The sequence below is a fragment of the Dermacentor andersoni genome, chromosome 1 (genome assembly GCF_023375885.2).
Source record: "Dermacentor andersoni chromosome 1, qqDerAnde1_hic_scaffold, whole genome shotgun sequence".
Classification (NCBI taxonomy): Eukaryota; Metazoa; Arthropoda; class Arachnida; order Ixodida; family Ixodidae; genus Dermacentor; species Dermacentor andersoni.
Genome location: NC_092814.1, coordinates 81,422,827 through 81,448,067, shown reverse-complemented (window position 1 = coordinate 81,448,067; position 25,241 = coordinate 81,422,827). Strand labels below are relative to the sequence as shown.

At 47.9% G+C, this 25,241-nt stretch overlaps 1 protein-coding gene across 5 annotated transcripts in view; it reads right to left on the bottom strand.

Annotated features, from left to right (window-relative positions):
- LOC126546040 (terminal nucleotidyltransferase 4B-like) overlaps nt 1-25,241 on the bottom strand; it is an 83,901-nt gene that overhangs the window by 35,915 nt on the left and 22,745 nt on the right. The window contains exon 1 of one of the 5 annotated variants that reach the window (XM_050194106.3): nt 18,484-18,711. The exons of the other annotated variants lie outside the window; for them this stretch is intronic. Within the exon in view, the coding sequence (XP_050050063.1) occupies nt 18,484-18,587 (104 nt within the window). The 5' untranslated portion in view covers nt 18,588-18,711. Of the gene's footprint in view, nt 1-18,483; nt 18,712-25,241 lie in introns of those variants that run through there. 5 annotated transcript variants of the gene reach the window in all.

Below are 25,241 nucleotides of genomic sequence, written 5' to 3'. Positions count from 1 at the left end.
GCACTGCGGCTCGCTGAGGACAACTGCATTTGGCTACGTTTGGCACGTCGTAGTAGCCAAAACCGGTAGTAGTGGCGTCTATGTGAACATTAGAGTACTAGAAAACGGTTGAGTGGCACCATAGGGTGTCCTACTATAACACCTAGAGGGAAATCTGGCGCCACCGTCTATGGGAGTTTCCTATGGCTGTGCCGTCATGGGAATGACGGCATATGCGTCTGCGAGGCCTGTGTTGGCTGGTGTTTTAAGAGGCTTCATCTAAAACGTGGACATGGCTTCACAAATAACGCGTTCCGAAAGTAAAATCTTCATAAAAGGTTTTCATTCACGCATATTACATCTCCCAGTGAAGTTTACTCACCTACGATGCATAACCAAGCGAAGGAAAGCAAGAACAGACGACAAACTGTTCCAAAGCGAGCGCGAATCTTGTCGCTTGTCCTCTAACTTTAGCGGCCCGCTGATATTTCTTACGTTTCATATAATTGCACATGCAAGAGCAAGCTCTCATAGTTAAACAAAACATGTTTTTCTGTCATAATAAAGCTACAACAGCTTTTTACGCGCTGTTTTATTAGAAAATAAATCATCGTGACAGACGGAATGTGCTTGCCAGGCGCGTCTTCAAGGTGTCCTGGGGCCGGTTCAGAAGGGAACCGGTTCACTTGGCCTCATTTGATTGGCCAAAATTTTGCTTGCGTCAGAGGCCGTCAGAGACAGCGGGGCGGCGCCGCAAATTACGATCACGTAACGCATCTGTCAATCATTTCCAAAGCGAACCCGTCTTTGGCTAAATAGCAGAATCGGCGAAGGGGTAGTCCGATTCGGGTTCCGTTGCTGTGACTTGGCTGTTGGCTTGCGACCCTGGCCGCGAGCGCCGGTCGCGCGACCCCGGAGACACGCGGGCGTCGCGCGTGCGTGCGTTGGTTGCTTCGGAGGCTATTACTTGCTTTTGTCGTCTGCTTGGCGTTGCTCTTTCGGTGTCAACTACGACTGGAAGTGCGACACGCGTTCGACAGATAATGAGTTGCACCGCCCTTGCCGGGCTTTTTAAGTAGACCTTTTGCAGGCTACGCTATCAATTGGAGGAGACTCAGGTGCAAGCGTACCAGTGGTCATTCCACGCAGAGGAAGGCATTGCACGCTGCGGTTCATCGCCACCGGCCTGCAGCTACCAGAGGTCGGTCGGAAGCGTAGCATTCATCGGAATGGTCTAGATCTCTGCTGCCGACACTGTCCACGAAGTTGCTCTCGCAATTACTGCGTTGGCCGGTAGAAAGGCTGGGTCAGCTTTCTCGTGACCTCCCCTTCAAAGATAATGCCAAGGAGATATTTGCATGGTGAGATCGAATTCCCAGTGCTATCGCCAGTGTGAATAGCTTGCAGATCGCCGTTCAGCAGTCAGAAAAGGGTTCAACCTAGGCTAGTCAGCGCTTCCTTCGTTAGGCTGATAAAACCATACAGTCAGGACGGGACGATATTGTGGAGATCTCTTATTTGGCTGCCCTTTTTTCTCTCTAGTTCAGGAGTGCCGCACTTTGTTCCTCAATTTCACGGCACAGCGCGCACCGTCAGCATCACACTCTGATTTTACTTCGCGCAGGCAATGCAGGGCCCGTATATCGTAATGTTCGATTTCAAGTTCCATTGCTTCTATCACGCGACGCGACGCGACGTGGGGCAGATCGTAGGAATAGCGGCAGCGCGGCGGCGAGCGAGTCATGTCCGAGCCGATGATGAAGGGCTAAAAAAGAAGGAAAATTGATATAGTCGGCTAGTAAAGGTGACCCTAAGAACCAGTTCACGGTTTTGTTTCGCTCGCTACTTAAGAAGTGCTGGCAGTGCGTTCCTGTTGCGTGCATCGTGCAAGCTCCTGGTAGCAGAATCCGACACCTAAGCACTTACGAGTCGTGAATGCAAAAGCATTAATTTCCAACTGAACGCCGCTGAGCGGTCCTTGAGTTATGAATGCCGCGCGGGCAAGCAAGGGAGCGCGTTGAGGCGCTTGGCGTGTTTTGGAAAGCAGGCGGATAACATAGGCTTGCGAGAGCGAGGGTGACAAGCAGATGCCCTCTCCTCTCCGGCAACACCACGCGCTATCGCGGCGGCAGGTGTTCCCTTTCGCCCGCTACGCTCCGTTGAGGCACGCTCGTGACGTGGCGTCGCAGCCAATGGAAATTTATCTGCCGCTTTGCTGCTACAAACGACGGCTTTTTCGCTGTGAATGGGCCACTCGACACTTTCGCCATAGAGAAATTCAACAAAAGGGAAAACTCGGCGAAAAGTGGCAACAGGAAATACGTCACGCTAGTATTAAAGCCGTCCGTTAGCTGCCGCGAGCATCGGAAAAAATTATTGAAGTTAAAAGACATTGTTTTATTTTTTTCTATTCTTTCCCGCTCAAGCTAAAAAGATTTGCGTATAAATGAACTGATACTTTGCGACCCATTTTTCTTGCTTTACCTAGCAACAAGCTGACGGCACGTTAGACCCGCCAGATGCATGCGTCATGCGCCATAGCGAGCGAGGCCGGCTGCGCATGTCAAGTTCGCGTGTTCGGCGACCTATCCTTTCAAACATGAAATGCTTTTAGCTCCCGTTGTCGGTCACCTTCAAGTGATTTTTAGCCAAAAGCCAGAGCCGTTATCCGGCCACTCAAACGAGAACATCCGCGAGAGTTGCGAGAGCAAAACGAGATCATCCGGGCAACCAGTCAAAACTTTCAAAAATGCGGTCTCTAGCTACACTCTATTCTAGCCACTGTACTCTAGCCCCCAACCCTTTGTACAAGACCGCACTACATACGCTAGTTACTCCCGAACAAGTTGTAAAAATATTGTTTCCGAGTTCTTCCCATTTTCACAATATCAATCAAGCTGTAACTTCTGGTGAACTGAAGTTTTTGTAGTTTCCAATAGCGCCGTTCAAAATGCAGATGCAGGGCACCATACACTTCATTGTCATCTTTTAGCCTCGAGAGACGGCGCCACGCTGCGTGGCGCCTCTTTCAGGCGCTTTTATGCCCGCCGTGGTGGCTTAACGGTTATGGTGTTGCGCTGCTAAGCACGAGGTCACGGGATCGAATCCCGGCCGCGGCGGCCGCATTTCAATAAAGGCGAAATGCGAAAACGCCGGTGTCCCGTGCTCAGGGGCCACGTCCGACCACCAAGGGATCCCTGGTGGTCAAAATTAATTTAGCGATATAGTTAGCAAAAAAGCTGGTGACAGTTTGGCGTGTACTGAATCTTAGCGAGACACGTTTGTGAAGCTTTCTATGGCCCGGCAACATATACGTTCTCTCGGTACTCATGCTTGCCGAAGACGCGACGAGCGATTGCCAAGAGTGGTAACACTGGAGTGTGTTGCTTGCGCCGGCAGAACGCGCAGAAGAAAACGCCAACGAGCTCGAAAATTCTGTCTTCTGAACGACTGAAAACAGGCTTTGCACGCACGCATTTGTCATGAGTGCGAGTAGAAGGAATTCTGCCAGCGTCTCGCATGGTCTGGCTGAGAGCCTGTGTTGTGGCCACTTCTGTGTATGTAGTTCAGCATCACGTTGGCTGAGGCCAAATTGTTTTGGAAACGCGCACTCACCCGCGTAGTTGTGCTCTTAAAAGTGCAGGAAATAATGACCAGGAATGAGGAATGATTGCAAATCAGATGTTTTCTTATTTTATGGTATTGTTTGGAAAGAGTCGCGTATTTTGTACGCCACGTGTACGTAGATGCGAATCGCTTTGGTTTGTAATGCCGCCCATTAACGACTTCCGCACGCTTCGCCTCTATACGCAGTATTCCTAAAGGGTCTAAACATCTAAAATGACAATTTTTTTCAGCTGATGTCATCCGGTGGAGCTTCGTGCGAGAACTACTGCTGCTTACCTGGTGCCACAACATTGGATGGACGCCCAAAAAGGCCGGAACAAGCATTTATATAGAGTAAAATAAACATTTCCTAATTTACAATGCGTCTTGAGTCTGCTTTATGAAATTGCACGTGGCATAGATTCGACGGAGGCTTGTAAAGATCGTTCGCAACCATTTGTGCTAAATAAAACGACTTCGTACCAAGAACACGCGCGGATGAGCAACAGAAGCAAGCAAACGAAAATAACGTGCCGATTAGCGAAGCCGGCGCAACGCGTGCTAGCTAGCGTTCAAAACGCGCGCGCCCAAAACCGAAAGATGTTAATCCCATCCGCTTGGTGTGCTACAGTCAAGTCGGCCGCTGGGCTCTATGGGAGTGTCCACTCTTGTTGAATGTCTTTCTCTATGCCTCAACGCCGTAACATTTTGTTTGTAGCAGAGTCCGCGAAGTTGCCGCCACAGCGCAATGCAAAAAGCGCACTGATGTCGCTGCTCATTGGCTTTGAACCGCATTTCAGCCCCAGCTTCGCGACCCTGTGAGTTTACCTTGGGCGCAGTCTGAGTAGTCATTCCAAGCCTTTTTTTGTCCGACCGACAAACAAGCACATTGTGATAGGAAATGACTACACTGGTGTTGTGACGACGGCGGCACGTTTTAAAAGCGCAATGCATTTTCGGCATCCTGAGAAAAAGAACGATACTCAGCACTCCCACAACGCTACCTGCCCTCTAACACTGCTGCGTGAGATCATGTAAAGGGGGGCCATACTTGAGGACCTAGCGATATACCACTGCGTTCGCCTGCAGGATGGAAGCGCCACTTTTCAACACGCGATGGCCGTAAAAAAGGAATTACTCACGCGAAGAAAAGTTCGCAGAAGCGCTTAACTTTTAGCCGATACTATAATGTATACAAGCAAAACTTCCTGCACGGCTTTTGGGTTACGTGACGGTGAACAGATTAGTTGAGCTGTTTCACCGTCGAGCGATACCCCACGTCACTTTTGCGCCTATTTTCAGAACCAATATAAAGATAATTCCAGCTGAATTGAAGGGGGGCGGGTCGTCTGACGGCGAAAGTGAATAGGTCAACAGATTTCTTTTTTCGGCAGTGTCTGACGTGGCGAAAATTATCAACACTTCTAGCTGATAATGGCTATGAAAGCCATCGACTTGCACCTATAAGTTTAGTGCGCTATCTTTGTGGGATGCAGGCATGCTCGTGTGTCAATGTGGCACATAACCTAATTTCTACCGCAATCCAAAGACATGTTACGAACGATAGACAGAAGAAAAACACCGCGGCCGCCGTTCCCAAGCGATGGAGAACTATACTCTTTCGGTCAACGTTGGTGTACAGTCGCTGAACTCGACGTAGGCGCCGTATATCGCGGGCGTCTCCGTGCCTTCACTTGCCGCCAGATGGCGGGATCGCCGACTGGAGGATTGGTGGAAGAAAAGTAGGGAAACGACAAAAGACGGAGACGCACAAAAGCACAGTTCGCAATAGGGGATCAGAAAATTTGGGCGTGGTAGTTCATAGGGTTTTTTTTTTCTTTTTTCATTGTTAAACCTAGGTAGGATATTAGGCAGTATAGTAGCAAGAGCTTGGTGGCGCAACCCACCGCCCCATTCCAAAGGGGACGCTCATAATATCCATCCATCCATCCAGCGGGTGCAGGTGGATGGATGTTATGAGCGTCCCCTTTGGAAGGGGACGGTGGGTTGCGCCACCAAGCTCTTATTGCCTGATGTCCTACCTATGTTAAAAATAAAAAGTAAAAAAAAAAGATCCCACGATCAATTCCCATAACCAAAGTTTCTGAACTGCTATTGTGAACTGCTTTTTTACGCCTCCGTTGTTAGTCGTTTCCCAACCTTTCTTCCACCAATCTTCCAGTCGCCTCTTGCTGATCTCCCCCCCCCCCCCCCCCCACCCTATCGCGGACATGTTTACTTTCCCCCTGCTTTCGATGAACCCAAGGGCTCCAACGAGGCCAGAGATGCCTAAATCGAGCGCTGCGCAGATATCTCCACATTCTAATAAAACATGCTCCATCGTTTCCCTAGCTTTGCTGCAACGGGCACATGCTTAAAATTAAATTATGGGGTTTTACGTGCCAAAACCACTTTCTGATTATGAGGCACGCCGTAGTGGAGGACTCCGGAAATTTCGACCACCTGGGGTTCTTTAACGTGCCCCTAAATATAAGTCAACGAGTGTTTTCGCATTTCGCCCCCATCGAAATGCGGCCGCCGTGGCCGGGATTCGATCCCGCGACCTCGTGCTCAGCAGCTAAAACCATAGCCACTGAGCAACCACGGCGGGTAGGCACATGCTTCTTCCTTCTTATATCTCGCTTTATAAGTGCGTGTTCTAAGGCATCCTAGTCTCGCTTAGAAAAGTAATGAGCTTCCCTTTGAGTTATCATAAATTGTTTCTTTCCCGATTTCGTTTTTCCTCTTAAGTAGTTAATCATGGCAGGTTTCTTTTCCATCGCGGCCAGCCATGAGCTTGTCCGGTATTCGGGTAAACGCAGGTGGACTAAATAGTAAAATTTTACTTTGCTGCAGGTGTAAATGTTTGGCAAGACGATTACGCCAGTGCCGAAAATTTACACCAGCAGCGAAGTAGACTACACTTGGTTAAGACAATATTAGCTATTTGTCAGCTCTGCGCCACCAGGTAGCTGCACCATGCCGGCCGCTCACGCTTACGCCTCCTGCGTTTACCCGAATAGCGGACAAGCTAAACCTCTATTATCTCAGCCTCTGACTTTCCGCTTGACGTTCTTCGTTGCTGTGTTGCCCACCATACAGGCCGCATACTTGCTGGTAAGCTTCGTAGTTCTTTTCCTCCACTGTGAACCAATGTTATTCCTGTACAAATACCGCAAAACTCTCCCAGCCCATTTAATTTCTTCCATATTCCGCATTCGTTCTTCATAATTTTACTGTGAGCTTTCCTTCCTTCAAAACTTGTCCAGCCCACATCACCCTGCACAGCTTCATTTGTAGTCTTCCCATGAGCGCCGAATGCGAGGCGTCCCACTGACCGTTGGTTCCCACCGAGTCCTGATTGTACCCCTGATTTCAAGCAAACAACCGCATCTCCAAAAGTAAGTCCTGGAACCATTACACCTTTCCGCATACCTCGGAGCACCTCGTACCTATTGTATCCCCATAGCGCTCTGTGCTTCATTATGTCCACATTTCTTTTCCCCTTTACTGTTATCGTTTTTTCCTGTGTTTCCATATATCTATTGCCTCCGTTTATCCATATACCTAGGTATTTATATTCTCTTACGCGAGGTATTTCCTGGCCCTGTGCTGTCACTGTCTGTTCGTTATTTTCATTGTCACTGTTCGCGCGTGACCTGCTGCAACACCACCTGACGGAGGGCATACTCGGGCACACAAGGAAGCGGCCTCCTCTTTTGGCTGCGGGAACTCGGCACGCGCTCGACTGCGCGCTTCACACGATCGTCCCACGGGCGCCTTATCGTTCACTCGTGTGTTCGCTATTCCTGGATTCGTCGGAATGAATGAATGAATGAATGAATGAATGAATGAATGATGTTTATTGGCGCAACGGCCAGGTATGGCCAAAGAGCGCCAGGTCAGTGGTGATGGGTTCGCAGTGTAGGTATGAGTTCTATGAAGTTGACGTGACGTGGCTGTAAAGGGGCCTAAAAATAGTCGCTCTAAAGTAAAATCTATCTGTAATAAGATTATGTCGATGACAAATGACATGTTCTATGAGCTTTAAAATCCATCGTGAGAGAATGATGCAATATAGAAAATATGTGAGATGGTAAAATTACCTGGAGCACTACTGCCTCGCCAGAGCCCTTGAAACAAGGGCCTAGAAGCATGTGCTATATGTAACAGCTATCACAGCGGCATCCTCTCAAGAGAGGAGACGCTACGAATGTGTGGGGCTAATAACATGTAACACAACATCTTTCAGGAAACCTAGGACTGCGTTGGTGTCAGAGTGGTTCTGGGCCGAGTAACATTAGAGAGTTTTAGAATAGGGGCCCCAGACGTTTTGGGGCCCCAAAGAAATTGCGTCGAAGCCACTGCGCATGCGCGAGACGCGAACTACGTTTGGGTTTTGCGTTGGGAACGCTATTTCACAGATTTAGCGGGATCCCAAATAGCGGCCCCAAGAGCTTTGTGTCAACAAACATGGCGGCACCCATCGAAGCGACGGCTCTAACCTAGCACCAAACTGGGTTTGATTCGCGGTAACGCGTGAAGTTTGCAAGCTAGGAGAAGTGACTGCGGTTATCGCTTTCTCTCAACTAGCGTGTGTTATGAAGATTGAGTCATTAGACGCCGCTGATTCCGAATTCGATTGTGGATTTTATGGCTCGCAGGCCTAACACGGCTAAGCTTGGCTGGTGAAGGCACGTAAAGTTGGTTTTGTTGCGCAAAACTAAGCGCTACTAATTGTTTGCTGCTTGAAGAATAACCTTTAAATTGTAATTAAACGCGAATGCACGCAAGTCAAAATTACTATTCCTATCATAAAACGGTATATTTTATTTAATTATTTCTAACAGTTTTCTTTGACGCCGTAGTGGCGCTGTCAGCGCAAGACGCTATCCGCAAACGCAAAACCCTATTCTAAAACTCTTCACTCCTGCGTTCCCCAACGCTAAGACCCGCAAAGCTCTTTGGAGCCCCTATTCTAAAACTATTACCAGAGTGTCTACCAAGTTGCAAGTCTACCGAGTGATGCAGAACTACGTTTTATGTCAAGACTGGCTGGAGCCATATCGCCCGATGCTGTCACTCTTTAGTAAGCATATGAAAAAAAAAATTGTTTAAAAAAACCGACTTAATCCAATTTGAATACTAAGGAGTAGTGTTTATGTTATTAAAAAAAATAGTATGGAGGGATTAGTAAAATGCACAGCAAATAAAATATCTTTGAAAGAAATTGCAAATCGAGTCAGACATTCTCAAATAGAAATAAAAAGAAGATGCATACAGAAGCAAATATTTTCGAATATGAGCTATTTATACCAACTGATAGCAAGCTCAGTGGTATGAAGCCCGAATTTTGTCACAATTGAGAGTCTCTCGACAGCTCGTAAGTCAACCTCAACTGTCCAGCCATACTCTCAGCCGCCCTTTCATTCCTCAATGTGTCGGTCCTTTCTGTTCTCGTGCTCCTTTTGTCGCGCGTTCGCACTACGGACCATTTGAAGCATACTCTTGGTCAGTCTGAACGTCCAATTTTTCGGACCCCCTAGGGGCCGCGAAAACTTCCGCAAAATCAGGCAGTCCGAAAAAATAAATGCACGTCTTTTACTGCTCTCAAGGGCTCAAATCGACACAGGTACGTCTGAAAAAGCTCTGAATGCCTGTCACTACACTTATTAGCCATAGCGGTGCTCCTACTGTGAAAGGAGCGGGCGGGTGCATGCCTATAAAATTAAGGAATACATACTGTGTCCCGTAACAATTGCACCTTCCTACGCTTGTTAAGCTTCACCGCAATAATTTTGCTATTGCTTCACCGCGTCACACCACTGTACTGAGGCGAAACTAACTTTCAGGAACCAGCATTATGGAATGCGGCGTGCTTTCCGAGCTTCGAAGCCAAAATTACTGCTGACAGCGGAGAAATGAAGAAACACGGCAACGAACGGCAAGAAGCTTAATAGCGAACGTCGAAGCAGCGAGGCGTAGCGTTGCCGCAGTGGTGCCAGCGCAGTGGCTGCCAGCGGATCTGCGTGCGATAACGCCGGTTCGAGGCGGCGAGGTAATCAAAATGGCAGCGGTGGTGGCTTTAATGCCGTTTCGGACCTGCGGTCATGCAGAACGTCCTGAAAATCGGACGGCAAAAAGTTCTTGCGTCCGAAACTTTAGACGTTCTGACACATTAGAGAGTTTTAGTATAGGGGACGCAAGCGGCTTGCGTACGCAAGAACTAGGGGCGACGGCACTGCGCATGCGCAGACCGCTACGTCTACTTGCGTCCTTGGGTTGTTTGGCCGGCCGAAAACATCGCTGCCCCTAAGTGGTCACGTTACCCACGTGACTCTTGCGGTGTAGGAGAACTTACGAGTAGCTAGCGGGTAGCTAATGTAATAAATCTTTCGCCAAGTGTCGACAGACGTCGTTTTTATATGTATTAGAGAGGTTTAGCATGTCTGGTATTCGGATAAACGCAGTTGGGGTGTTGGGGCGGAGCCATAAACGGGAGCGTCCTGCATGGTGCATCCATCTGGCGGCGCAAAGCTCAAATTGACAAAAGCAGCTAATATTGCTGCAACCAAGTCTATTCTACTTCGCTGCTGGTGTAAATTTTCGGCACTGGCATAATTGTGTTGCTGCCAAAAATTTATACCCACAGCAAAGTAAAATTCACTTGGTTACTGCAATATTAGCTGTTTTTGTCTGTTTGAGCTTTGCGCCACCAGGTGGCAGCACCATGCAGGCCGCTCTAGTTCATGGCTCCGCCCCAATGTCTCAGCCTGCGTTTACCAGATTACCGGACACTGTAAACCTCTCTATTAACTGCTTTTAATAAGAATAGTTTTATGTGCTTTACTTCATATGCTTGATTTCATGTTTTAAAACATGATAACGCAGCAAACATCAGACGTTGATGGCGCTGCGAGCGCATGCGACCTCACTGCGGCTTGCGTTTGGGGCCGCTAACCTATAACGTGTTTCTGCTTGCGTACGCAAACGCACCCAAGCGCTTGGGGCCCCAACGCCTTGCGTCCCCAACACTAAAACTCTCTATTGACTCTATGGGGTACGTGGTGGTGCCGCGAAGCCGTCCAAATTTTCTGGAATCTGGAAAGTCGTTCGTTGACTACACTGGCAACTCCTCCAGCCGACAACAGGGCGTGAAAGACGATTCGTTACGATTCCTGCCTGTTACTCGAGCCAGCATTACCGCGACTTTCGACCCTTTCAATAAAATTAGAGCTAACTTTCGCTGATAGAGGCACAAATTCCCTGAGTTCTCCCTGAGTTTTTCCAGACTGCTAAACATCCCTGAGAATTCCCGGTTTTCCCGGTTGGTAGACACCCTGATTACAGCATGAAGGAGGATGTGCTGCCGGTATGCTAGGGGAAAATGTTTCAGATTCGGCTTCCCGACACCCCAGGAGGACGTAGAGGACGGTCAGCCTCTCCCCGCATCTACCACAGGTTGGAGGATCATTTCCACTGAGTAAAAAGTTATGCGTGCCAAATGTGTGTCCTATTCTGAGACGACAGAATAGCACATCTGTTCGCCGTGATTTTGTTGCGGAGGGCCAAGAACCTAACTGTGGCTTTATCACATGCAGTTACTTCTGCGTCCCACATGCATTGCCAGTGGTTTCGTAGTTTCATTCGTAAGAAGGGCTTCAGGTCTGTGACGGACTGCAGCGGTAGGATTAACAGCATGCGATGAAATTGGTGTGGCCATCTGATCCGCTAGAACGTTACCCACGATTCCCCTATGGCTAGGTACCCAGCATATAATGATATGCTGGTTGGATAGATAAGCTTTGCACAGGTCGGAAAAGACCTCAGTAAGTACGGGATTTTTTGTGTGTGCAGAGTGACATTAAGGCCTTCACCACACTTAGGGAGTCTGTATATATAACGGCTTTTTGGAGTTTTTATTTCCTTATATGCTTGACAGCCGACAATAATGCGTAGGCCTCTGCCGTAAAGATACTTTTTTCTGGATGTAGTACATCGGATTCCAAGAAGGATGGACCGACAGCTGCATAGGACATTCCGGCATGTGACTTGGAAGCTTCTGTGTAGAACTCTGTCCACGAGTGCTTGTACTGAAGTTCTAGGAAATGCATTCGGATTTCGACCTCTGGGGCATGCATTGAAACTTCTAGAAAGGATACGTCACATTCTATCACCTGCCAGTCCCAAGGAGGTAATAGCTTGGTTAGGCACTTTAAGCGATGCTCGAGGAGTGGGACATGCATTTAATCGCGAAGCTCTTTCACACGCAGCGAGAAAGGCTGTCTTATAGAGGGACGATTGCGGAAAAGTGTAGCCCACGTCATATCGGTAACGCTATTAAAACATGGACGTTCAAGATTAGAGTGCACTTTAAGGAAATATGTAAAGCTGATGTATGATCTCTGCAGGTGGAGCGACCACTCATGCGATTCGGCATATAAGCTTTCAATCGGGCTTGTTCTGAAAGCGCCAGTGGCTAAGCGGATACCTAGATGGTGGACAGGATCCAGCATCTTTAGCGCGCTCGGGGCGGCAGAGTTATACACTACTGCACCATAATCCAATCTTGACCGAATTAGGCTCTTGTAGAGATTCATTAGACACTTCCTGTCGCTACCCCATGTAGTCTGGGATAGAAGTTTCATTATGTTCACTGTTTTTAGACATTCTTCTTTCAGATATTTGAAGTGTCGAATGAAAGTGAGTCTATAGTCAAATATAATGCCTAGGAATTTGTGCTCTTTGTTGATAGGTATTTGTTGTCCGCACAGTTCTAAGCAAGGATCCGGGACCAAGGATCCGGACCAAGAACACAAGAACTTTTGTTAGGATTGATTCTAAATCCATTTTTCTCTGCCCACTTTGACACTTTGTTCAAGTCATGCTGTACCTGTCTCTCGCACACTGCGAGGTTACAGGATTTGAAAGCTCTTTGAATGTCGTCCACGTAGACAGAATAAAAGATGGCCGGTGGTAATGAAGCACGAAGCGTGTTCATCTTCACGATAAAGAGCGTACAGCTGAGCACGCCTCCCTGGGGTACACCAGTTTCTTGCGTAAAAGGACGTGACAGTAAATTGCCGACTTTTACCCGGAAGGTACGATTGGACAAATAGCTTCCCATTAGGTTTAGCATATTACCATGGATGCCCATTTTTGACAAGTCTCTGGATTCCGTAACGCCACGTTGTGTCGTACGCCTTCTCCAGATCGAGGAATATGGATAAGAAAAACTGTGTACACATGCGTCACGGATATTTCCTTCAATACGTACAAGTTGATCAGTTTTGGAGCGCACTTCTCTGAAGCCACACTGATAGGGATCAAGCATTTTGCTCAGTTCAAGGAAATGAACGAGTCGCCGATTAATCATTTTTTTTAAATACCTTACAAAGGTAACTTGTGAGGGCTATCGGGCGGTAACTTGCCACTGAGGAAGGGTATTTGCCTTGTTTCAAAACAGGGACCACAATGGCTTCTTTCCATGCAGTTGGAAGGTATCCTACAGCCCAAATGGTGTTGAAAATTGTGAGTAGTGTAACTTGGGTGACATTGTGTAAGCTTTTGATCATTTCATACATGATTCTGTCAGATCCCGGTGCACAGCTCTTGCATGCGCTCAAGGCAGCTCTCAACTCGGCCGTACTAAATTCGTCGGACTCTATCAGAATGTTCCATTAGTTGCGATTCGGCTAGCTGGCATTCGTGCATAAAAGCAATAATTGCCATTTTGTTTCTGCTACTGTGCTGTCATTAAAGGGAAGCTGAAACGGTTTTCAAATTCCATGAATTGCTGGGGTTGAGAACAGACCTATTAATTTACGGTTCTGAAATTTTTTTCTTCGTTTTGTTAATATACGGGGCGAAAATTGCTTTCTAAATCCCCCCCCGTGGACACGACCCCGTCGCTTCCCGGAGTGCCGGGTAAGGAGGCAGCCGGAGAGAACCGGCGAGAGTGAAGTCATTCCCGGGGAGCGTGCCGGCGGACCGGTGTGCTCGCATGTGCTGGCGGGTTTCTTTCCGTCCTGCCCTTTACTAAACTACGCTGCGAGAGATCTGCCGCCACTGATGTTTGCTTTCTTTTGCGATTTTCGTGAACTGTGCTCCCTTTCTGTGCTGCGTGAGTGCCTACAGCCAAGGGCGCCCAACATGCCCTCGCGTTCTGTGCAGCATTCAGCTGTGCGCGCACAGGCGGGCGAGACGATGTGGTGTTTCACATGTTCCCGAAGGACAAGCTTGCAGCGCAGTGGGTCCGTGCGGTGAGGAGAGAGAATTTCGTGCCGACGAAATCAACTGTGCTGTGCTCGGACCATTTCCGCGACAGTGATTATCGGAGCTTGAGAACGATGCGGGCAATCAGTATTCCAATTCCGGTGCCCACATTGATGCACTCGAGAAGTGCGAACATTTGCAGCCATGAACGTCTGGTAACACAGTTTTAAGCGCAGCCGGATAGCCTTACGACCAATGCGGAAACGCGTTGATGCTAGCGTTGCTAGGCTTGCCTAGCGACATTCGGCGTACGGTTGCAGTTACCGTAAAGTTACCGTGTTTACCACACGGCGGTGCTAAAACTGCCTAATTTCTGTATGTCAACACTAGCATGCAGCACGCATACAGATTCTTGATCGAGCCACAATCGCAAGATAGTCGAACCATAGTGTGAATATTGCACATATAATCCCCCTGGCCATCTCGATCTGGATGTGTATGATAAGCAACTTCCATGACTGTACCTAGCAGAACCGTATGTGTGCGCTTTGAAACGCGGTACTTATGTTCGTGATCGTGTACCAACACGCAAAAAACCACCGAACTTTAGACAAGCAGCGGCAAGGTGCTTGACATCGCGGAATTGCACCCGTGCTTACAATCTAATGAGAAGTTAGAGCTTCGACATTCTTCCAGCAGAGAGTTCGCAGCGACACTTCAGCGCGTTTTTTCTGCTGTCATTGCAACGTGCAGCTACATGAAAAAAAAAAAAAACATAAGTACCAGCTAATATTTCTAATGCGCGAGAAGCTGCACACATCGTTCTCGCTGTTGGCACACTCAACATCGTCGTTGCCGCCATCGTTTTCTGTATTGGCTGTCGGTTCGAACATGTAAGGCGAAAATACAAGCTGTCCAAGACAGCGAGAACGTTCCATAATGCTTACAACTCATGTGAAGCCAGACCAGAACAGCGTGCTACGCTCTGAAACGCCGGCGCCGACCGGTGATCCCTGTGAATGACGTCACAGCGGTCCCGACCAATCACGGGCAACAGCGGCGTTCGCGCGATGCCCTGAGGCGCTGGTGCGCATTTTGCAAAAAACAGCCGCTTGCGTTTGTTTCCACCCTTTTTAACCAACATATTTGTGTTCAATGGACTAAAAACTAGAATGCCGCAGGGAACTCATTTTTTTAAGTGTTTCAGCTTCCCTTTAAGCCCCAAATGCACGCATCGGTCCGAAGAATTCGATAAAGGCTTACAACCACTGTGAAAAAAAAAAACTATGCCTTATCGGAAATCCTTATAACAGGGTATAGCTGACGCCTATATAAATACATTATCCTCGGGCGGTTCCCCGAACGTGCTTGCCTGGATGGAATACGCGATGGAGCAGAGTGCCGCGCCAATCCACAGTACTAAGAAGAAACCTCCAGAGAGGTTATTACAGAATTTGACCCACTCTGGCGTTTGCTTAGTGGGCGTTAAAGAGACTGGGCCATCCCTTTGAAGAATTTCTCTAGCTTGTTGTGAATAGTAGGAAATTGTGGGCAAATAGTAAAAATAAATCCAAGACACTTTCTCTTCATATACTGAGCCTTCTCGCGGAGCAATTTGTTCTAGAGAAACGTGATGGCGCTTTCGGCGGCGCGCCGCACGTCGCCTCAGCGACAGCGCACGAATACGAGACCGTTACCATCACCTCTTCCACCTTGTTTCTGTGCGTTCAGCTGTCAGAAATGCAACTGAGTTTTCGCTAACGCACTGTGCTCCAATCATGCTGGATTGAATGATGTGGATTGAAGGCTGGTGCAGTAGTTTGTTGCAAAAATAGTGACTTGCATATATACTAAGGAATAGAATTAAATGAAACTGTAGCGAAGTTCGGGGAGCGCTCCTGTAGCTCTCCGTACGTGTTACCGGCACTTCGAGATGCACGGCTTTCTTCGAGGATACAGAAATTTGTTGATCCGCCAGCGTTGTATCGCTAACCTTCAAAGAAAGTGCTTCAGCCCCGGAACGTCGGCAAGGGTGAGTACCGCTCGTTAAACAATGACGAAGAGAGTAGCGCCACTTCCTGTCATAGCACGTTTCGTGCACAGTATCTACACACATCTACCGCAACTGGCATAGAATCCTACGCCCACTCTATCGCCAACGTGTCAATAAGTAAATAGGCGCACACTTGAACATATGCGCACAATAAATGACGGACTACACCGGTAGCGCGCGAACGGTTTAAGGTGAATGTTTCGTGACGGTCCACAAGAGTAAGCAAGTTACTGCGCTAACACGTCTTTGCTACAACGTTTTACACTATACAACACGTCTACGTTTGAAGCATTGCGCGCAGCAAGAACAACTCTATCGGAACTGAGCACATCCGCGAGCATTTAGGCAGAAATAATCAGATAGGGACAGCACCAAAGAAATTTTAGTCAGAAATGTGACAAGCCGCTGCTTCAAAATATTTGACAAACAAAGAACGACGAGCAAAACACACAAATCCTGATTCAATATATGAGCGGAAAGTTTGAATAGCTTGGAATACATATTTAGTCTCGCTTTTGAAACAGGCACCATATACCGGCGTCATATACACCCATTGTAAACGCGAAGGCAACGGAGGCAGTTGAGGCAAGCAATGGCAGCGCCCGCGGGATCGCCGCGAAATGGGTCAATATACACACTCAGCACTATATTTCAGGATCAACAAAAAATGAGGCTAGCACTATTTTCTTTCATCAGAGCACCACATTCACAAGCGCAATGCTCAAACCTACACGAGCTTTGCTCGCTTGCAAGCCAGACTTGGACATTCAAGGCCCGTTCTCGCTGCAGAAACCGCGCATAAAAATGCATTCGTGTCACCAAATAAAATTTGATGACACGGGAAGTGAACTCAAAATGCGCGCGGCATCCAACCCGCACAAGCGTCGCAAAAAGCACCGAGACGGGAGCAAAACACGCATGTATACACACCGCCAAACCACGTAAACAGCCGCGGACAGTGCTTCGCCGCGCCGTGCTGACCGAGCAAAGAGCGACAGCAGCGCCACGAGATGCGAGAATCGGTGGCGGGTCCACGCAGTCACAGAAGTTTGAAAACAACCTAATCTAGTAACGTTGCTTTTGGTCGCATGTCTCGGCTGGAGAATGATAGACGGAACCGGAATGTTACTAGCCTGCAGCATCAGTGACAGAAGCTAAGTGACGGTAAAAGGGCTATCAGTGTGAAAGAAAAATTGCAATATAGTATGGCTGTTCTTGCTCCATTCAAATTAGGGGCGTTGCCTTCAGACGGGTTACAGATAACGCAACTAGCGAAACCTACTAAAGGTGATTGGCGATAAGACTAAGAAAGTACGCACGCAGAAATGGGGAACGCCCACCAAGATCACACAGTTCCCCGCCGTTGAGCCAGTTTCTGTGCCGACATAAGCAGCGCACATATATTAAAAACGTCCTCCGACTGCAAAAATTTTAGGAGCACGAATGCCATTTAGTAGCAGCCAATCATCCGCCGTAGGTCTTCCGCGCTTCGAAAACTGGCGGTCGAGTATCCAACCACGTCCGCCTCATTCGTACTCAGACTATCAGCTTAAATTGGCCATGAAGGCCTACGACTAATGAATATATTACGTAACGCGTCACGTTGGCCACATTTTCAATTTTGTATAAGCAATGTTAAACTTACATCGGACAGAACCATTCCGAGTTGCTCTCCATAAATGCGGACGACCCTGCACAGCGGCCGTCACGGCTATCCACAGCGTGGGAGCACGGCGCTCAGTGTTTGTGCCGTCTAGTTAAAACCAAGGAGGAGTGCCGCTTCTGTACAAGCCACAGGCCACCTCTGTACGTGCGTCGAGCTGCTTTATGTACCATCATGACACCATAACTGTCGAACGGAGCGAGCACCACGGCGAGCACCGGCACCTATTAGGATCTTCACAACGCACGCATCGAATTCATATTTTATCGTGTGGCTTCGGTAACTAAAGAGCAAATCCGTAGCAAGACAGAAGGGACACGAAAACTAAAAATGAACTACAAACATCCAGTGCGAAACGTCAAGTTCTACAGAGCGGGTACAGTGGGCAAAGCGTGCGCCAGCTTGCGCGTGCGCCATGAATAAACCAACAAGCCGCTTAAAGCAAACCGGCATCGCGCGACCATCGTCGGGCTGCCAACCACCCCTGTGACGGGTGAGGGGAAATGCTTTTGGCTTCGAACGCCTCAAAGCAACGATGAAACAACACGGAAATCACGATAGTGGACGAGCTCCGCTAGGACGTCTACCAGACTAATTTGGGCCAAAGTTCCGGGATTTACGTATGCAAAGTGGCTGCGAGGAGCTTTCGCGACGCAGACCGGTATGAGAACGTAGGTAACGCGGAAAGCATTCGCGCGCAGCCATGATCGGCAAAAGGGAAGAATGACTCGCCGAAGAACACAAATCTTGGCCGAACGTGCGCGATTTGCTTTCGCCATGCTTTTTGTTTTTTCGCAAATGGGGAAGGGGGAAGCTAAGCACCGGCCATGGCGAATTACGCGGAATTATCAGCGTCCCCTCTTCACTAAACAGGGCAAATGAGGCCTCGCAGTCACCAAGTACGGATTAGTTACGTCAAAGGTGCCCTCTGCAAATCGGTGAAGTGCCCCGAGTCGGGCGCGCTTACCGCTGCAGACCCTGGCGTGGGTCCCTGCACCAGAAAACAAAGCCTGGCTGCGTGTAGATCCCGCTCCACGGCTGTCGACACGGCGGCAGCTGCAGCAGGCTCATCACACTTTTCGCACCGCTGGCGGCACTGTAAGCAACTCTCGACCAGCGCGCTATCGGAGCGGCTGCCGGTGGCACACTGCCGCGCCCGGTCCAGATTGCAACATCATGGCCAGCGTCTTTTCCCGCTGACCGCGGATAGGTGGTGTGCGCAGCGACGCCAATGGCGATCTGACGATAAGGAACCATTCGAAACTGCCGCCAGACGAGGCTTCGCTGATCGCGGATTTCACAGCAAGGGGTGCAATATACACCTGCCACATCTTCACAGATACTCTTATGCACGGTGCTCGACAACGCCAGGCCGGATCCACACTGACGCTCCGAAGAGAACGCACCAAGCTAGTTGAGCGTCACCAGAGTCACTTCTATATACGTTCGCCGCACGCTAAAGGACGTTCGAGCACGTGACAAGAGAGCAACTTCAGGACGGCACCACCATAGTTCAGTCCGGCCGCATTGGAATGCGGCCGGGATCGACCTCGTTCGTGCTAAGCAGCGATGCCACAGCCACGGAGCTACCGCGGCGGGTTACGTATCCTAAAAGAGCCAAAAACAGGTATTTGCAGTCTTTGGCTTAGTGATATTACTGGGCCACAACGGCCTAAATAAAAAAAAGTTTTGAAACACGTGACGAGACAGATCTCGGCGTAAAATGAGCTATTAACCTTCAGTTTCTCATGCCAAATTAAAATTGTTCTGAAACAATACTGTAAGCTCACTGAGTACTTCTCTGTAGTGGATCACTAGAGTGTCAGCAGACCAGTAATGGAAAATGTGCTAACCAGCGCTGTATCTTCGCGTGCCAACAACGCCGAATTACACCCCCAAGCGAGCGGAGAAAACCTTACGTTATAAACACAATTTCTTAGCGAGTTACCCTCGCTTTTCCGTATCTAGTATCTGAATTTCTAGCCTTTTTCATGGGCCGATCCCAAATTATATAGCGCAGTTAAATAAAAAAAAAAGCAGGAAAAAACATTCCGACGCTCCTCCTACTCCCCTCACGCGAGGAGTGACGCGATACAGTGACTCCACCATTTCAACTTCCAGCTCACTCAGGAAGACATCTTTGATTTAGTGATTACGCGCCAGATAATTCACTGCTCATTTGGGAACACAGACTGGGCACCGGCGTGCTAGAACGCAAAAGCGCATGCGCTACAGCTTGGCCGGACACATCCGGCTTTGCGTCCGCGCATCCGGCTTTGCGTCCGAAACGTTGATAGGGGCGCGCTTTCGCTATCGTTCAAAATGCCCTACCACTTTCGTGGCCTCCCTACCAGACGGTGTCAACATATATTAGTTGCACACTCAAACTGCCGCAGAACTTACTGACAGTGCTCTGTTCCCCGTATCGGCCATTCTTTACGCACGACCACATCACACTGCTCTCGCAAAAAGGCTTGCGTGCGCGAGCACGCAACTACCGCTAAACTTCATGCTGGTGCGCGCAGCTAGCCCCGAGGATGACCTCACCAAGATGAATCGAGAACAGAACCTCGCGCAGAGCGCCTAGGTGTTGCTACGGCGATCGCAAAAAACGGTACGTGTGCAAATTCCGAAATAATTTTGATCGGACATTGACCTCAATATCGCTGGACGCCACAAGCACGATGGCAACCGAAGCATCGCAACGGCGAACAAAACGCGTCATTCAGGCCGCCACGTCTGTTGATAACTGAGATAGCTACTGCAGATGCAATGAACTATTCTTGAAAAGCATGGCCACCATTATTCGCCGTGTTTCAAAGCTTCTAGCGAGAAACGCAAACTTGCGTAAAACGCAGTTATGAAACGCGACGTGCAGCGGTAGTTTTTTACAAACAAACATTTTCCTGGCCCTTGGCAGCTACACTGAAATGTTTGCGTTGCGAAATACATGTGTTAAATACAACCGTATTTAACACTTACACAGTCCTGGAGGTCGCGAATCGGAGTTTCGCGGAAATATTAGTGTTTGAAGATATCCGCCATTATCACTTGCTCACTAGTTGAAGAAAATTAATGCGACTTACGCCAAAGGTATCTATAGGTGAGATTGTACTGCACATGCAGGTTCGCCACCGTAATTTGGAGAGCAACTAATGCACGGCCACAGAATGGCAAGTGAGAGGCTCGAGTACTGCCGAGTTTTCGACGCGTTCATACAGTGTGAAATTCTTATGTTCGTTGTTTAAGAGGAAGCTTTACCTGGGGGCCAACTCCGATGCCGCCTATTCAAATACTTGTAACACGCAGAAATGCTTCTATGAGACATCCCCTGGCACGATTTCAGTAAAATGTGTTGCATTTAAGAAAGATGAATTCTAGTGACCGTAGGAAGCAAAATTTTGATTAAGGTCATTGATTTCGTTTACAAAAATTGCCAGAAATCGGCAAGTAAAAAAAAAATGCAGCATGTTTACAAATCTCTAACTCTGCACCAAAAACCGATATCGTAGTTCTGAAATTGCATCCGTTAGAGCATATAAATCGGAAAGATAACATGATATATCCATTTATATGAAAACGCGGCAGCGTAAAAGAGACACGGACGGAGACAAGACGACAAGGGCGAGATATTGGGCCCTATTACGTTAAACTATTGCAGCCTGTTTTTATTCCAATCTCCCGACGTCAAATTTAGATAACCGCTGATGCAAGCATCGGCCAGTGACCCACAGCGTTGTCTGAACAGCCGAATCAAACGCACTCCTCGATTATAGGTCACTTTGCTTTCGAAACGAATAACACTGCCTACACTGAGCGTTTTTCGTTACTTAATTATGACAATAGGCGAGGATCACGCTCAAGTGGTGGGGGTTTCTCGAAGGACCCGAGCCAGCGCAGTAAAAATGACTGAAAATAGATAACTGGATGAAGAGGGTACTGCCCATCGCTACTAGATACTTGTAATAATCTAGTAACGTTGGTACTGCCGGCGTCTGCGATTGTCCGCTTTCCCTTCTTAGCTTGCGGTGGCTGGTCGAAAATCGCGGGGGCGTGTAACGGAAGGTAAAAAATGCCGCTAAAACGGATCCTCAAGAAGTTGGTTGAGCGATCTTGTAAACTTGCCGAAAGGGCTCGATAACGTTATACTGCCGCGCAAAAAGTTGTGTTACACGCAAATAAATCGATGCTCTCCGGCAGGTGCGAGTAGCCAGTGCCTGAGCGATCGGCGGGCAGCCATTTTCTATTGCTTTCAGAACGGGGCAGTACTCGTCTATTCATAAAAAAAATTCAGTTTTGCTCGGGATATTAATGCATCTTCAACGCATACACGTCACTTTGACGCGGTGAGTTTTCGCGGTTTCGTGACGACGCGTGACAGAGAAGCGAAGTGGGCACAACCCGAAATTTTTTTTATCAATAGCAGAGGGCTAATGGCCAAAAGGCGTCGAATCTGAAATAATTTAGTCTTTCGTTCGGTCTAAAGCCATGCATAATCTGTGTGCACACGTCACATCAGATGGGGAGCTATCGCGGTGTTCGTAACGTTTAGTGAGAGACAGGCGAAGTGGGTGTGGCCCGAAACATTGACCAATAGTGGAGGGCTGATTGCAAAATTGGAACAGCTTTACGTTATAGCGCCCCTTGTCTCTGTCCGTCCTTTTTTTTTTTTTTTTTTTTTGCGCTGACGCCTTTTCAAATATGTACCAACACGCCCAATTCGCCACATCAATTTATACCTTACGTGAATTTGTTACAATTTTTACGAGGGTTTTGCAAAAGTCCTACTCACATTTAAGTGGTGTACTTGAGAGCCATGTATCAATTTTGCCCGCTTTAGATGTGCTATTATATGCAGTTCAGTAAATTGATACATTTCATTGACGAGTTACGGAGTTGTAAACTTGACAGTCTCGTTTCCTGAAAAGTGCTATTTTCATCAATTTTTATTTAAAAAATATTGCCGCCCTAAATCGAAAATCCGTTTTCTACAGTCACTAGATTATAATTTCCTTTTAAATGCGACCAACCTCACAAAATTTAGTGCAGTGCTTGTCGAGAAAAAAAAAACGATTTCTCTGTTCCCATATATTTAGAAGGTCCTATCTGGAAGAAATAAAACGTCACTCCACGCCTGGATTGCAGCGTTCTTGCCGCGCTGCAACGCCGCGCCCGCTAATTTCCTGTGGGGAATGCTATGTCATGCTGATAACGCGCATGCCGTTCGTTAGTGGGAAGTGCCGGTCCGGGCTCGCAGCGTTAAAAGAACGGAAATGCGGACAAGACAGATGACGTTTATTGTTGTGTGGCAAGATACAACCCAAAGGGTGTAATTTTGTTTTAGAGTGTACACTCTTAAGCAAAATTACACCCTTTTGCAACACAACGATAATCATCTGTCTTGTCCGCATTTCCTTTCTCTAACGCGGCGACCCCGGTACTTCCCAGCAACGAACGGCATGCGCGTTATCAGCATGACATAGTATTCCCCACAGGAAAGTAGCGGGCGCGGCGTTTTCAAGAAAGGAAACGCAAGCATGGCAGATGACGATTGTTGTTGCGGGACAAATAAACACTCCAAAGGGTGCAACCATTTTAAGAGTGTAAGAGTGTAGCATGGCGAAACTAACGTAGCGTTGTCTCGAGCACACATTTTTGGTGTTCGCTATTGACAAAAAAAAAAAAACATGTACATCAATAAAAAAGCACAGAAGAATTCTGCTTGCCGAATTATTAGCAAAGCATTAAAAAGCGGCCGCTGTCGGAACTTCTGCTGGGGGCGCCACTTACAATGGGGTCTGACGCGCTGTTTGAACTGCCCGCCACCGCCGCTAAGAACTATTATGTGAAGAGTGCAAATAACTTCTGCCGTCTGCTGTCGCTACTCTGCGGCAACGCTATAGTGTTCTAAAATACTCTAAGACATGCCGTAGCATGGTCGCCTAGCACCTGGTGAGGGTTGTCGCTACCCTCAATATGCGTACTCTAACCCTAAGTGGCGGCTACAGTGTGCTTGTGGCGGCTCTATAGATGACGGCAGTTTTGCGTAGTTTTGCCGTCATCCAGCAGGTATAGAATTTCCTACAACATACTGGAAGGAACTCTGGCGCTGCAGTCGTTGACCCACCATGGGAATGATGGAAAGCACACATATCTGTCTGATCTTCGGGCTTGTGGACTGAGACGCTCTTGTGGCTTTGTTTATTACGCTTTATATGTCTTCGTTGTAAATTTCAGAGCAATCTATACTCTTCGAAGTGCAGAAGACGCTGCGAACACGCACAATCGCTACTAACTGCAACGATTGAGCTTGTCGAGGTGGCCAAATCGAAACGCGCCAAGCGTCTCAAGGCACTGGCATGCCCGCGATAAATTCATAAGGGCGTCTCACATCACTCGTCGATGCATGCGTCCGTGGCTTAAAGGGACACTAAAGGCAAATACCAAATCGACGTGGACTGTTTAAATACCATTCCAGAAACCTCGCACCGCTTGTTTCATGCCAAGACTTAATTTACGAGAAAATTGCATCTGAAGGGCCCGAATACCTTTATCGAAATTCAAATCTCCCGCCACCCAACCGGGAGCGTGGTGACGCTGCATACGCCATCACCACCCTTTGCTGCCATCGGTGAGTAAACCGGCGCCCGGCAGACAGCGGTACCGAGTCAAGACAGAGCGGCGAATTCGCCGCTGCAGCTGCTTTTTCGTCAAGTGGCGTAGACCATTCAGGCATCCCGCGACAACACATGGAAGTTGAATTCTCCGCTACTTGCAGTTTGTGCGAGTTTCCCGAGCCAACAAAACCAGCGCGGCCCTACGGGATAACTACTAAGCGCGGAGTCAAGCGAAAACGAAACCTTTGGACCGCCGGCGTCGTTGTCAGGGATATTTCAATGAGTTCTTTTCTCTAAAAGTGAAATAGAACTGGACAAGCAGCATTTTATTTCGTCTTATAATACAATACAAGGATGATTTGTGCAATGAGTGCTGAGTACTAGTGACAGAATTTAACTGAGGAGTGCTTTCGTCATCAGCCAAAAGTACTTGAATGTCCCAGGGGAGCCTCTAATCATGTCCTGCATTTACCTCAATTTCTCGATTATTAAGGCTCTGTTCACGATAATATTGACGCCTTAGAGATTCTCGAGCACTAAATCTATCACTTTAGCTTGACTTAATAATTGCCTTTAGTGTCCCTTTAAGAGGAAGCTTTAGCTCGGGCCCAACTCCGAAGCGGCCTATTCAAATACATGCAAAACGCAAAAGCGCATTTCTGAGATAACCCCTGGACCGATTCTAATGAAATTTGGTGCATCCGGGAGCGAAAGTTAAATTATATTGAATGTTGGAAGCGACATATCGATTTAAGACCTGAATTTTGGTGAAATATTTTTTAAATTTCGAAAGTTTGGAAAAAAATACAAGCACAAAGTTCACAAACTGATAGCTCTGCATCAAGAGCAGATATCGCGGTTTTTATAAACGGCATCCATTAAATTAATCAAAGTGGACAAATTTGATATGTCAATTCACATCTTACGTGAATTCGTTACGTTGTGTACAAGGGTTCTGCAAAAGCTGTACTTCCAACTAAATTTTTTGAGATTTATACATAACGTATCAATTTTGTCCGCTTTCGATGTACTATTAAATGCAATTGACAGAACGGTGACATTTTTCATTGCTGAGTTACAGAGTTGTAAACTTGATAGTTTTAATTGT